Source organism: Schistocerca serialis, chromosome 7 (genome assembly GCF_023864345.2).
Source record: "Schistocerca serialis cubense isolate TAMUIC-IGC-003099 chromosome 7, iqSchSeri2.2, whole genome shotgun sequence".
Lineage (NCBI taxonomy): Eukaryota > Metazoa > Arthropoda > Insecta > Orthoptera > Acrididae > Schistocerca > Schistocerca serialis.
In genome coordinates this window covers 370900621-370915759 of record NC_064644.1, presented here as the reverse complement: position 1 = coordinate 370915759, position 15139 = coordinate 370900621, and the positions used below count along the sequence as shown (strand labels likewise).

At 36.8% G+C, this 15139-nt stretch overlaps 1 protein-coding gene across 1 annotated transcript in view; it reads left to right on the top strand.

Moving 5' to 3' along the window:
- The window catches only part of LOC126412157 (nuclear pore complex protein Nup58-like), a 148168-nt gene extending 133613 nt beyond the window's left edge, over positions 1-14555 (top strand). Inside the window, exon 8 of the mRNA XM_050081616.1 lies at positions 9881-14555. Within this exon, the coding sequence (XP_049937573.1) occupies positions 9881-10080 (200 nt within the window). The 3' untranslated portion in view covers positions 10081-14555. The remainder of the gene's footprint in view (positions 1-9880) is intronic.
- The last annotated feature ends 584 nt before the right edge of the window (positions 14556-15139 follow it).

Here is a 15139-nt window from a genome sequence, read left to right as displayed (position 1 = left end):
AATGTGCAATAACCACTCACAGATAGCAGGTGGCAGCGCTAGCAATGGTGGGTATATAAAGTCTGTTCGTGGGATGCAGAAACAGTGCAGTCATTCTCATAATGCAGAAATAGAGCAATTTATCTGACATCCAAAAGGGCATGGTCCATAAGCTTTCAGGCTATGACTGGAAACATTTCCAAAATGGCAAATTTGTAAAATGTTCGCATGCCACCATGTTTAAAGTATACCACGCATGGAAAAGTGACATTATCCAAAACCAGTCCCGAGGCAACTGTCATGCACCATAGGATATAAATGACAGGGGTGAATGATGATTGTGGAGGTGTGCACTGGTGTATAGATGTGCAACTGTTGAGCAACGACTGGCCACGTGAACCAAGCAGCTATCAACAGTGACTCCTCTGTAACTTCAGCGAACATTGCTGTGATGGACCTCCAGGAGGCACCTGCTTTATGCATCCATGCTGACTGCTGGTCATCAGCGATGAAGACTGGAATTTGCATGCCAGTATCTTTGCTGGACATCCACTGTGTGTTGAGAGGTGGCCTTTTCAAGTGAATTATATGTTATGCTCCATCGGACAGAAAGCAAACATCCTGCAACAATCTTCACTAGGGTCTAGGCAGAAGCAAACATCCTGCAACAATCTTCACAAGGATCTAGGCAGGAGAAGGGAGAATTATGGTCTGGAGAACCCTTACATTTAGTTCGTTTTTCCTCGGCACAATGGCATCTACCAGCATGGCAGTGCAACGTGTCACATAGCTCTCAGTGTACATATGTGGTTCGGAGAGCAGAGAATGAGTTTAACATACTCTGCTGGCCACCAAACTCCCCAGATTTAAACCCAATCAAGAGTACGTGGGACCACCTCAACCAGGCTGTTCACGCCATGGATCATCAGCCAAGGATCTAGTGCAGCTGGCCACGGCTCTGGAGTCGGCATGGCTTCACATCCCTGTTGGTACCTTTGAGAATCTCATTGACTCTTCCTGCACGTCTTGCAGTGGTCCATGCCGTAAAAGGTTGTTATTCAGGCTCTTGACAGGTGGTCACTTTAATGTGACTGGACAGTGTAATACAGCAATAACTTTCAAAGCCCCACAAAATTCCCTCTGGTATCTCATATGGTCTGCTTGTATCAAGATGTTACTCACATTTTTATAAGTTTCTTCTGCATTAGTAGCATTGCCCACAAGAATTGAAAGTAATGTGCTCTTATTGCATAAAAGTACTCCTTTAAGAAGTGTCGATGAATGATTGCCCTTGATTAAACTGTGCACCATATTCATTGCTTCAATTGAATCATCTATTTCTCTGCACTAATTAATGTCACCTACAGTTTTAAAGAACGCCTCCAATTATTTAGTTCTATGAAAAAATTTGGACACTTTCACAGAGTGGTGTAGATATTTCCAATGTTTTAAATGTGATGCCAATAATTTTGTCTTACTTTCCCATACCAGATTTCTGCTGAGCTTGCTTTGTGTTATCTTGTGAGTTGAGGCAGAAATAACTTGGGAGAAGTCTTTGTATCTCGAATTGTACTATTTTACTGAGATTTCATTAGAGTTCATCAAAACATCTAATACCGAACAAGGTGGCGTAGTAGTTAGCACACTGGAGTAGCGTTTGGGAGAGTGACAGTTCATATCTGCAGCCAACCATCCAGATTTACGTTTTCCCTAAATCACTGCAAACAAATGCCAGGATGGTTCCTTTGAATGGCATGTGTGATTTCCTTTCCTGTCCTTGAAACATTCTGAGCTTGGGCTCCATCTCTAAGTGACTTTGACGTCGACAGGTTGTTAAACCTCAACCTACCTTTCTCCTTTCAGAACCTCTCTAGAAAGTTGAGAAACTAAAAGTTCTTTGTCAATAGGTACAGGATTAATTGCAAAGCATATATTAGCACGATGTAATTGGATAGATAATAAATTTACACACCAATCAGCGGCAGAACACATATGTAAAGGTATTTAAATTTACAAGCTTTCTGAGGCAGTGGCTCTGTCTTCTGGCAGAAGGGTTGAAGGGAAGGTAGAGAGGTGAAGGAAAATGACTGGTGAGTTTTAGGAAATTTGGAGAGTTGGGGAAACTCACTCAGAATCCTGGTTCACGGGAAACTTACCAGATGGTGTGATAAAAAAAGACTGTTGACTCAGTTTTCATATTCATCCTGTTCAGTTTTTCTCCCCTGACCTGGGGTTTTGGGCGACTTTTCCAAACTCTCCCCATTTTCTAAACCTCACTAGTCTCTTTCCTCCACCCCCTTCCTTCTCCTTCAACCCTTCTGCCAGAAGAAGGAGCCACTGGCTCTAAAAGCTTGTAAATTTGAATCCTTTATACATGTGTTCTCCTACCGCTGTTTGGCGTCTAGGTTTTTTTTTAAACATCCAATTACATTATATTTTCAAAGCATGTATTAGGGTGTACAAGTCTGTTTCTTCCTTCTTCATGGGGGCTCCTTGGTTCATTGGGAGGAGACATACAAAAATCATAGTCATTAGTATGGTTGGTAGGCTTCCTCCAAGTCATCACCCTATTTGCAATTAAATAAACATAATTTTCAATTTGCCAGGTGTGTGTTGCCACAATTTGTTGAGGTATCTTCAGTGACCTGAAACAAACAAACATTTTCACTTAAATTTAGCACTGTTGTCTTACATCTCGTGCCACTGTACTTACAGTCTGCAAAGAATTATTGTTGTAGCATTTTCTTGTTCGTTGCTTGTCTGTTGTTCCTTACAGTATGTGTTGTGTAAAAAAGCAATTAAACATTAGTATTGAACATGAAAAGTGCTTGGACCAGGACTGTTTGTAGCTTGCAAGTACAATTACACAATGTGGAAGTTGAGTGTGCTGTGTTCAAGTGAAGATGGGTGTGTATTTCAGGCCAGTGAAATAAAGTAAGTGAAATGTATCCTGAATAAATAGCATTTATTCAGTTCCACATAAATGCACACAACCAATAATCAATCAGTAATACAATATTACTGGCAACTGAGAATAGACAGGCCAATAATATTAAAGGTGTAGTTCTTCATGTGATGCGCATTTTTTACTCTAGACCGCTATCTTATAGTCAAAATACAATAAATGTGCCCTTTTCTTTTGGAGTTGTAATTGTTAAAACTTCCTGAAAGCAAATGTCAATTCCTTGCAAATACACCGGAAGTTGTCTGCATTAGTAATAGATATGTAAGACATTGTTATATGTGGCTGTTAATAGAAGTTTCCCAACAGGAAGTATATCACAGCACAGTTGTCATGATATTACTTCGAAGGGCAGCAAAACACACATGCATTGTTATAAAGTTATGTGGTTAAAATGCTGCTGATCACACACAACATGCAGCCAATCAAATTATGTCCTCATGCAGTGAAAAAATAACTGCATGCTCACGCAATGCTGTCAACTGCTTGTATGTATGCCCAGTAATTAGTGACTAAAAGTAATTATGGGTAATGGCAGCAGTGCTAAAAACAAAAATTAATGTGCAAATTTTAACATCAGCTTAGAATTAAGCTGCACTAAATTAGTGAAGTGTAACTGACTTTTTTCCTTAACTTTTTCTGGTGAACAGTATATTAATTATAATGTAATCCTCCCTCCACCGTGAAAACAGCTTTCAATTTTTTCACGTTGATGCAGACAGTTAAGTTATGTCCATTATAATTATCCGGGCTGTTATGCCGTGGTCGGTTGATGAATTCTGTGGTGATTCATCAACATCATGCAGTTGGGAATCACCACAGAATTCATCAACCGACCACGGCATAACAGCCCGGATAATTATAATGGACATGATATTTCCGGCTGTGAAAGTTTACATTTTAGTATCAGACAGTTAAGTTACAAAGAAACTGAACAGTTAAACATGCTGTATTTTACAACATAAATTACACAGGTAATATTTTACATTAAGCATAATTTTATTTTCTTTCTCCCCGCCCCTCTCTCCCTCCCCAGTATTCATTTTGAGGAAAATGGGGTTGGCTTGTTACGTAGGACACTTTATGATTTCTCTGTCATTGCTTTAGAAAGTTCTTAGAATTTTACAATGTATCAAAAAAATGTAAAATCTAAACCCAACTCTTGGTAACATAAAAAAATGGTAGTGTCTAGTTAGATAACACAGTCTAAAAAGAACATAAAAAATAAATAGCATGTATAACATTATTAAAGGATGAGAAAAATAGTGGAGTATATGACTGATGTAAAATATATTGGCCACTTCGCAACTACTACATATTATAGATTATTCTCAGTACATTAGTGAATTTAAAAACTTTTTTGTGCACTTGCATCTTCAGGGTACTATTATTATTATTATTATTATTATTATTGCAGTATTATTGATTTTCAGCCTTAAGAGAAATTACTATTCCTTTTCTTTCAAATAAGTTGCAAAAGTTCGTCAGCTCCATAGTAACTGCAGACGGGAAGAAGAGATCACAAAGATGAGTGATATTCATTTTCATCCCATTACATTCAACGTCTGTTATAAATTGCCAGCTAGAAATTTCGTGAGTGATAGCTATGCCAGCTAGAAATTTCACCAGTAACAGCTGTGGAAATGTGAACCAAGGAGTACCTAGTCTGATATATATAATCTCCATTTGTTACCATCAACAGAAGGTGATAGTTCTTTGAAACTTTTATCCATTTATGCTAGCAGACATTATGAAAAAGTGTGAACAATTATAGCCAAATAAGTAGCAAGTGATGGTTGCTTCTTCTCACAGTTGAATACCAACAACAACTGTCTGTCAATTAGTGTTGAGGATGATTGACATAGGTGTCCACAAGAGGGTGCACATGTGTTTGAGTCTACTAAACTGCAGATCCTATATTGCTGAGTCCGATGAGAAATAATGTGACTTAAGCAATCATGGAATTATATGGATTCCTTGGTGCTGCGAAAGATTCCGTGTTCTGCAGTCGAGGTGGATAAGAGAATGGCGCCAAAATTGTCCCTAATCATTTTTGTATCACTTCTTCATGCAGTTTTTACCAAACTACAGAAAGGGTCCAGTCTAACATCCTAGATAAAATACTTAATCCCCGAGCTAAAATGCACCAGTACTAAAAATAAAATATCATTTTTGTGTACTAAAACAGAGGGAAATTGTGTGAAATTTTAAGGCTGAAAAGTTGCCCTCTCATCAATTTGAAACTTCTCATAATACAATCCAATACAAAGGCACAAAACAAAGGCATCATCCGAATTGGATGGAAATTTGTAGATGTGATGTACATGTATAGACAGTCAAGTGATTAAAATTCAGAAAAATTGGATGATTTATTAAAAAAAAAAGAGCTTCACAAATTGAGCAAGTCAGTAATGTGTTGGTTCACCTCTGACCCTAACGCAAGCAATTATTTGGCTTAGTATTGGTTGACCAACTTGTTACACGTCCTGCTGAGGGATACTGTGCCAAATTTTGTTCATTTGGCATGTTAGATCGTCAAAATCCTCAGCTGGTTGGAGAGCCTTGCCCTTAATGCTCCAGACGCTCTCAGTTGGGGAGAGATCCGGGGTATCTTGCTGGCCAAGGAAGGGTTTGGCAAGGATGGAGATAAGCATTAGAAACTCTAGGTGTGTGGGGATTAGCATTATCTTGCTGAAATGGAAGCCCAGTATGGCTTGCTGTGAAGGGCAACAAAATGGAGCATAGAATACCGTTGACGTATCGCTCTGCTGTAAGGGTGCCATGCATGACAACCAAAGGGGTCCTGCTATGAAATGAAATAGCAGTCCAAATCATCACTGATGGTGGTTGTGCCATTTTGGTGGGCAACAGTCAGGTTGGTATCTCACAGCTGTCCTGGGAATCTCCAGACACATGTTCACTGGTCATTGGGGCTCAATTCGAAATGGGACTCATCACGGAACACAATTCTATTCCAGTCAATGAGGTTCCAGACTTTTTTGATTATGTATTATTAGGATTAACTTAAAACCTGACAAACACTGAGTGGAAAAAATGATCTACATTTTTATAATCCCATTAGCATGGTTAACCTTAATAAAACCAAGGCAAACAACACTACTTTTATGCTGCAAACTCATATTTTAAACTATTAAGTACAGCATTTTGAGAATTTCTTTTATTCCATACGATCATCTTGCCTACAAAGCAGACCATTTAAAAAGATTGTGAAGAGCTAAGAAAGTGGTGGCCAGCCGTAAGTATTGTCCAAATAATGATTGGGAAAGTGAAACTGCAGCCACACAACATTAACTTTTTTATCACTTGTCCCAGAAAAGTGTCATAACTATTCTTACATAGAAGTAAATAAATGAGAGTAAAAACTACTATTTAGTTATTGCAGACTCTCAAATATTTTTTCATGCTTTTTAAAGTAACGCAAATAAAATAAATAAAAACATATATACTTGAGAAACAGTACCAAACCAGTTGGAATACTGCATAACACTCAGCGTAAATTATGAACATAAATAAAGTCTACAGGGAATAATTTCTGGAACTGATTCTTTCCCTTGATCATAGGTTGTCAAAAAGGCAAAAAAAAAAACTGTTGTTATGCTGGTTATACTGGAAAAAAGAAAAATAATGGTTAGGTTCCATCAATGAGAACATTAGAAACTGGACACAAGTTTGAACTGGAAAATAACGCAAAGTAATTGGCTGTCTCTGTTCAAAAAGAATATCCTTTGTGTTCCCCTTAATATGCCTCCAGTGGTTAGTGTAACTGCCTGTGATGTGGAAGGACCTAGGTTCATTTTGCAGTTCGTGCTCAGATTTTTCCTGAGGTAGGGAGGTTGGGAAAGGGCACCACTCCACCTCGTGAGGCAGGAAGAGGAACTTCTGGAACAGAGTACAGCAACATCATCTGGATGCTTCTATTGGCAATAATGGCTGGAGGGATTGGTGATGTGCTGACATGTCCCACGATTCCAGATCGCTTCTCATACTTCCTCATAAGCAGCAGTCTGAACAGCCCTAAAACTTAATCCATGAGTAATGTTTATGTTTACTAAATCACAATGGCTGGATGAACACTTGAACATCACTTCCCCTACATATGAGTCCAGTGGATTAATTTCTGTGCCCCTCTTTCTGTATATGACTTGAACAAGTGGGGGTGTTTGTAGAATTAAAATATTTCTAATGGCAGCAGAGTAATGAGGAGGAATTAATTTGTTTACTGAGTCTAATGAGATCACCAGAGGAGCAACTTTGGTATTGAGGTAGTACCATGTTTTCTCTGAATAGCTTTTGCTCGTCAAATGAGCCATCAAAATCATTTATAAGGTAAAATTGACGTGATTGTGCTGATCCCTATGTAGTATCTATAGTAAAAGTATGTAATAATTTTCCTGTATAGTAGCAAGGATGCCATAAAAACATTGCACAGTTACTTGTCATGTAATGGGCATCACATAAACGGATTTTCTTAGTTCATTTGATTTTGGGGAAATAAACTGCCGTGCGTGTGTCAGAGGCACCAGATGCATGTGCCACTCTTCATGTAGAACTGCCTAAACAACTTAAAAATAATGCCACATACCAGACAGCTGTTATTAACTAGATTAATTTGTTCCTGACAAGTTGTTAAGCTTGCCCTGTTCTTGCACAATATCTTGCGAACCACGGATGTAGGAAAGCAGGCAGATTCCGTATTCCTACATTTCAAGAAAGCATTTGATACAGTACCCCACTGAGACTGCTAATGACAGTTATATAAAGGTCTGAACATACAGATTAGGTTCCCAGAGTGGCTCGAAGACTGTGTTAGTAATAGAACCCAGTATATTGTCCTCGATGGCGAGTGTTCATCAGAAACGGGTATTGTCGAGAGAGCACTGGGGAAATGTCATATATGACCACTCCTGTTCCTTACGTGCATAAATGATGGGCGACTGTATGCTGGTGATACTGTAGTGCACAGGAAAATATCATCGTTGAGTGATTGTAGAAGAATGCAGAATAACTTGGACAGAATTTCTATTTGGTGTGATGAATGGTAGCTCGCTCAAAATGTAGAAAAATGTAAGTTAATGCAGATGAGTATGAAAAACAATCCTTTAATTCCTGAATGCAGTATTAGTGGTGTGGTGAGAGGTAGTCATGTTAATAAAATATCTAGACAGTAAGAGATGGAACAAGCATGTAAGGACGGTAGCAGGGAAGACAAATGGTTGACTTCGGTTCATTGGTAGACTTCTAGGAAAGTGTAGCTCTTCCATAAAGGTGACTGCGTATAGAACACTTGAGTGACCCATTCTTGAGTTTTGTTAGTCTTTGGGATCTGCATCAGGTCAGATTAAAGGAAGACAGTGAAGCAATTCAGAAGCCTGCCTTACCAATAGGTTTGATCAACGTGCGGGTGTTACAGGGATGCTTTGTGAATTCAAATGGGAATCTCTGGATGGAAGACGACATTCTTTTTGCAAAACACTATTGAGAGCATGTTAGAAAACAGTCATTTGCAACTGATCATTGAATTAAGTTTCAGAAACAGAATGACACCCAAGATGAGTGATCTGTCATGTACTTAGCAGTTGATGTATCGACTCAATCTTCTTTTATTGGTACATGTTTTCCTAAGCGTAACAATGTCTAAAGCTCCTGCATACATATTATGGAATCCCCAAGTTTGTTTTGAATCTATCCTACCCTGAATCTTCTACCTATTTTGTGAAAAGATTGACAAGCAGGCCGGCAGCATCTCTGAAACTTTTAAAACATTGTGTTAAGAAAATAGCTTAAAACATTCTCACATATCTTAACTCTTCTACCTCAAATTTTCACTTAACAGTTGGTGTGCAGATAAATGGCTTTGTCTAGCTATTGGATGACCTCACCAGACAGGAAATTAATAGTACAGTGAAATGTTCCATTGTTTACTTGAGGTTTGTTCTTTCACTCCTGAAATGCCACTACCTCCTTAATGGCAAGGAAATATTCAGGTTTGGACAATATGGCATCTTAACTTGCATGTGACAGGTAAAATTCCATTGAAACAGATTCATTATTGTCAAAAATCTTATTTTTTCAAAATGTAATTTACTGGGAGAGAAAAGAGCTGGCAGTGAGAGTTTCACATATCATGCCAATAGTGTTTCAGGAGGAACCTCGGCAGACTCTTGCATCAACTTATGTTCTTCTTTGTTGTACAGTCTTAAGAGATACACTGATTTCTGCCAAGGATGATCTCGGTTGCCAAAAGTTGTCAGTTAACAATTTTATATTTCATTTGAAAAGCGTGTCTTGACCATACTTACACATGGTGAGACAAAGAAGTGTGACTGACCCACAGAAAACAGCCAAAAAAATCAGTTAATCTAGATCATCTCTATGTCGTACAATGGGAAGTGAACTATAAGACTTTATAAAGTACTGATACAGCTCTTCTCCTCATGGTATTGTAGCCCATCTAGATAATGAGACAGTAAGCATCAACTGAATTAAATCAGTAATGTACTTCTGAGACTCCTGAAGATGGATAGCAGATAAGAGCAACTCATACAGCACACAAGATCTCTCGTTGAGACCTGAAGGCCAGGCCAAGTCCTGGTATTGAAAAAGTGTTATTAGTTTACAACCTTCTTTACCATTAACAGAGACGAACTGTATAACATTTAAGAGGTTAAACATTAATTTAAGGGTAAACATTAATGTAGTATATCCCTCAAAAGACACACACACACACACACACACGGATGATGTAAATATCTTGAATTGTTAGTATGTATAATCAGGAGCTGTTGTGTTTTAGTCTATGACTGTGAATGTAGTTTCTGCTTTGATGGAATGTTGTTTCCTTATAATGGGATACTACAGTGGACATTTGTTGTTGTTAAGTTTCTTGCTGGAATGTTGAAATGATTCCTCCCATTGCAGGTTGGGGATCAAATCAACAGCAGAGTTCATCATTGCAACTACACTACCCACAGCAGCAATTCTTTTCATCTGGTTCAACCCTCCTGTCTGGTGGTATTACAAGTAATATTAATGCACTTTCCACGCCACAACCTGTTGAAAATCAAAGTTTTCAGCTTCAGAAACCACCTGTGGGCAATAAAAGAGGAAAGCGTATTTGAAAAAAAATTACATTCAATTAGACTGGCATTTCATGTGTTTTTTCTCAATAGACTTTTTACCATATTACTTCCAGCAGTTAGAAGTTGTATAGAGTTAGAGTAACAAACTGAATTATGATGATAATTTCTGTGCATCTATAAGATGTGTGTATACCCATGCATGAAAAGCTGCGATCATAGCCTTGTGTGATATGCAGCGCAATGTCAGTTCCTTTCCAAGCAAAGGAGAAAATTAAATTTCTTTTTGTATTGGTTGTGATATTATATGGTTAAACTCAAATTTCCTCTTTCTTTATGAATTTTGAAATGTTTGTTTGTATTGAATTGTTAAGAAAGTCATGGCACACACACAAACTTTCTTAAGTTCTTTTAATTATTGATATCATGTTGAAAGAGCTGTGCAGTACACAACTGGACCTAAATTGTCAGAGTTTTCGATTCCCTAGCTACGAGAGGAATGAACTCAAACTTTTTGTTGAAAATGTGAACAAAGAAAAATATTTTGAAGTAAACTCTGTGAAACATTCCATTTGTTTATTTAGACTCTTTGGCTTCATTTAGATTTCTTACCTCTTTCTTTCTTTCTATTATTGATTTATAATAACCATTACCATACTTACAGTGGAACACAATATTAGATACTGAACATAACTGTAAAACAGAAATGAGCATACTACTAGATTTGTATGACAAAATATTATGTGAGTCTATATATTAGAAAAAGCCTTCATTGGTGATTTTAGTTTCCTAAAACCCTGCTTCACTTTCCCACATAACTGTTGCTCACATCTAAGCATTTTTTTGTAACGTTACACTATCTTCTTCAGTGCCTTCGCATAGAATTGACCCAGTTGATAATAGAGGTCTTGAGTTAATCATCATCTCTAATGATTGTCAGCCAAGTCACTGTTTCAAATGCAGGAAGAGGTAATAATCAGTATAATGCAAGTTCTTGACTGTAGGATGATTGATTCAAAAGTTGTCAACAGAAATGATGAATTTTACTCTTCGTGGATGAATATTGTCAGTGGTGCGAACTGCCCCAGTCAACAGTTTCCTGTATTGTTGATTTTAGATGGCATATACCAATTTGGTGAGCATTTGGCAGTACATTTCAGCTGTAATTGTTGACCCATATCTCATGAAGTAAAGCAAAAAACACCTTTTTTGTTCTAAAAAAAACTGTAGCCTGTATTTTTCAACCCGATTAAGGAGGTTAGGTGAATTCTTTTAATTTTTGTGCGGCCCTACTGCATTATCTGTTGTTCTGGTTATGCATAGCTCTTGGACATCCACATCTCGTCATCGTTCATCTTGTCAGTAGCAATTCAGAAATGCTTATTTGATTGATATTCTTTGCTCTTTATGGTGGTGGCTAAAAGTTTTTGGAACTTACCCACCACATAGTTTGTTATATCCAAGCTTTTCCTTAACAGTGGAGTAGATAATGGTGGATTCTGCAGAAAGAAACTCATCAGCCTAAGCGCTACTCGTCAATCTTTGATCAGACTGCAGTTTTTGGTCCAACTTGTTGCACACTCTTATTGGCCTGGATATTGGTCTTACCACTCTACTCTTCATTGCATACATTTGTACTGTCACTTTTAAAGTCTCAATAGCACTGTCTAATCTTCTCTTCACTTATTACAGTAGTCTCATAAACTAGACAGCTTCTGATCAATTTAACAGCTGTAGATACTTTTGCTCCCAAATTTAATTACAGCACACACTTCACAACTGAGAGAAGTAGCAATTTTCACGACCATTGTTATTTACGTTCACCCATGTCAGATTACTAATGAATCGAAACAATAGCTTCTGTGGAGTTGTAAATAATTACTGCATTTGTGCAAATTTGTTCTGAGCTGCCAACATTTAAATATAGGCAACAACTCTTACTTTTTGAATAAGCCTCCTACTAAAACATATTTCAGCTACCAATATCTTTGATTTATCTGTCATTGCTGTGCTTGTTGTTCGCTTTATAATCTGTGGAATAGGATTACTTTTGACAGAAGTGAACAACTGTACTGATGGTGAAGTAGCTAGATAGTATGTTCAGAATCTTGTGAGATTTTCTAAACCCTTCCAGGAAGCTGACTTGTTCATCAGAGACATGTTCTCAAGCAAACAGGAAAAGAAAACCAAAACTCATTGTGTAATGACAGTAAGATAATGGTATTGACAGTTTCAGGTATTTCCAAGTGCAAACTGAATTTCAAAAGTGAAAGTACATGTCTGTGAATATTCATTTATGTTGCGGGCTATCTTTTGAAAAATGACGATTCTAAAAATGTAACATTGGCCCAAAACGAATAGTAGCAGAAAGTTTGTAGTTACGTTTTTTTCATTCTTAAATAATTAGCAGCTGGAACCAAGCAATAATAGATTTCATTCATGTTAATTGAAGTACTTTGTTACATAATTTTGCTCCATTGTTATTTGAGGGTAAAGGAATGTCTCAAAAACTGGAAGAGAAAAAATAGAAAGTGCTGATAAATGACGTTTGAGGATGTTATATTGATGTCAGTTTCAGTGCTTCATTTGATTAACAGTCACTAATTGTAGAACTATGTATAAAACTGCCTGTATTTTCTTGAAGATTTTGGATTCATTACTAAACTAGACAGCAAATTGTTGAAAACATTGTATTCATGGGAGGAGCAGAGTCAAATACCAGACTGGCCATCATGATTTACATTTTTTGTGGTGCAACCATATTGCTTTGAGCAAATTTGATTGTATTTATTTCAGTATGTGCATTACCAATTTTTTCTCCTCATTTTTGTATAAGTTTCATGGTGATACATCTTTTGTGGCTCTAAAATCACAGGATATTATTCTAGGATTCTGGCGCCAACATTGATTACAGTACATGCGTTCCCTAACATACAGAACTTAAATTTCAGAAAACTCTTTAACAGTGCTAACTATTATGAGATGGAAATTTCTCCCGATGATAGCCATGCAAACAGCGTTCTCGGTTTACTTGTCACCTAAACTCTCAAGTTTTCGGCAAATCTCCATCTTATGATTATGATTTTGGTAGTGCACATACATAAAATGGAATGAAAATGTGAACTGGTACAACTGTGGTGTCGTAGAAGTGAAGTGCTAATGCTGTGTTCCTGGTCTCTGGATGAATTAAATATCAGAATGTGTGCAGCATTAAAATGACCTGAAAAAAAGGAACATGTAATAAAGTCACCACTTTGTTTTTGGTGACAAGGAAAGTCAATAAGAAATTTATTGTGTTTAGAATTATGAAACACTTCTAACAAAGTAGATGGTGTGTGTTCGTAAGCAGTTAATGGTAAAAAAAGTGCCAGAATAGAGCAATTACTCTCTCCTCCTGTGAAAATTATTTGTGAAAATATTACTGCATTATTATAATAGCAAGTTGTAGTTACTTTAAAGCTGGAAAGGCTCCACATCTGTGAACAAAATAGAATCAGTTGTCTTAGATACACTCATATTCCTTGCAGTTTTTCTAGTTGCTGTACAACACAGACTCAGGCTGTACTAAACACAAGATCTTTAGGGTTGTAATGAGGGTTTTCTTCGCCTGTCAGTGTTCTTTTGAATAATGTTACGTTATTGAACCTGTATGCCATGATGTTGAGAGAAGTATTGTATCTCTTAGTTCATATTGTAGGTAGTTTTTTTCCTCATATGGATGTATCATCATCTTGTGCTGAGAGTTAGAGTGCACCAAATAAGTCCAGTTTTCCTTCATAATATTTTTAAGTAACCTTTCTCATTCCTTTTAGATTACATACATTTTAAGTATGTTTCTCTGAAAGAATGAAATTAGTATATATCTGTGTACGTAATGTAGATGTCGATTTTCTTACAGTGTATAATCCCACTCTGAATATTAAGGTAGATGCAGTATGTCAAATGTGTTGTTGATATTGAGTATGTTACCATAAGAAATGCCAGTCTATTTGAATTGTAACGAATATCCAAAGTGATGGACACTGTTGTTGCTGTTATATTGTTCTGGTTGATATTTATGATCTCTGACATGATAGTGATGACAGTATTATATGCTGTTTAGCTATAACACACTATATTACATTATTTAGAAAATAATCATAGGCTAATGAGTGAGTGAACGTTCATTTTTAATACCTTGGAGTGTCTTCAGAAACTGGTTGTTGCCTGAATCCAAGTGAAAAGTTTATCACACACCTGAATTTTTATGAGAAGCTTCATGTGAATCCAAACTTTAGATGGTAGGTATATCACATTTATGCAATGATTTCAATTTTAAACTGAAGATGCTGTTTGCAGCATGACAGTGTATCGTAGGTGTCATTTATGAACAAGTTTTTCTCGGTATTGTGAGAATTTGTTCAATTGTGTTTTGATTGAATGAAAAAGGATTTGTATGAGCAGGTTGCATCAACTTGCATAATTTCTCAGGATTTTATTTTTGTATCGACATAATAATAAAAAATTATCTCTGATTATCAATGTTTAATTTCTCATCATTTTATTCCATTGCTTCCTTGTCTTATCAGCCATACTAACTCTCTGGATGTGCAAAATTTGTAAACAGAAAATAATAATGTGGATGGGTTTTAATAAGTAATTAACAATTGTCTCTGTTCATAAGGGACGAAAGCAAAATGTGTGAACTTGAAAGTCAGCACATAAATGAAATGAAAAAATTAAAATTTTGTAAAGAGGGAAGACTAAAAAATCAAACTGAAGAAAATATGATAGGAAATGAATGAAAAAAACGTTATAGGCATACTAGTTGATAAAGACATAAGGAGAGAAGAGCAATGGGAATACAAGATAAGACGAATGATTGGAAATTTGAAGAGAGGTCATTATTAATCAAGTATTGATGGATGACAAGTATAAAGTGTATATCTGTGTTGTTTCAGGGGAGTGGGGGAGGAGAGTTAGCACCATCTTGCATCAGCATTTTGGAGCCAGATGCATGTTGTTAATACAAAATACATATCCTACTAAATTCTTTCATTTTGAGAATGTTGTAGTGACTGTTCAGTGTGGAATGCTGAGCAGTAAGTACATGGAAACTAAC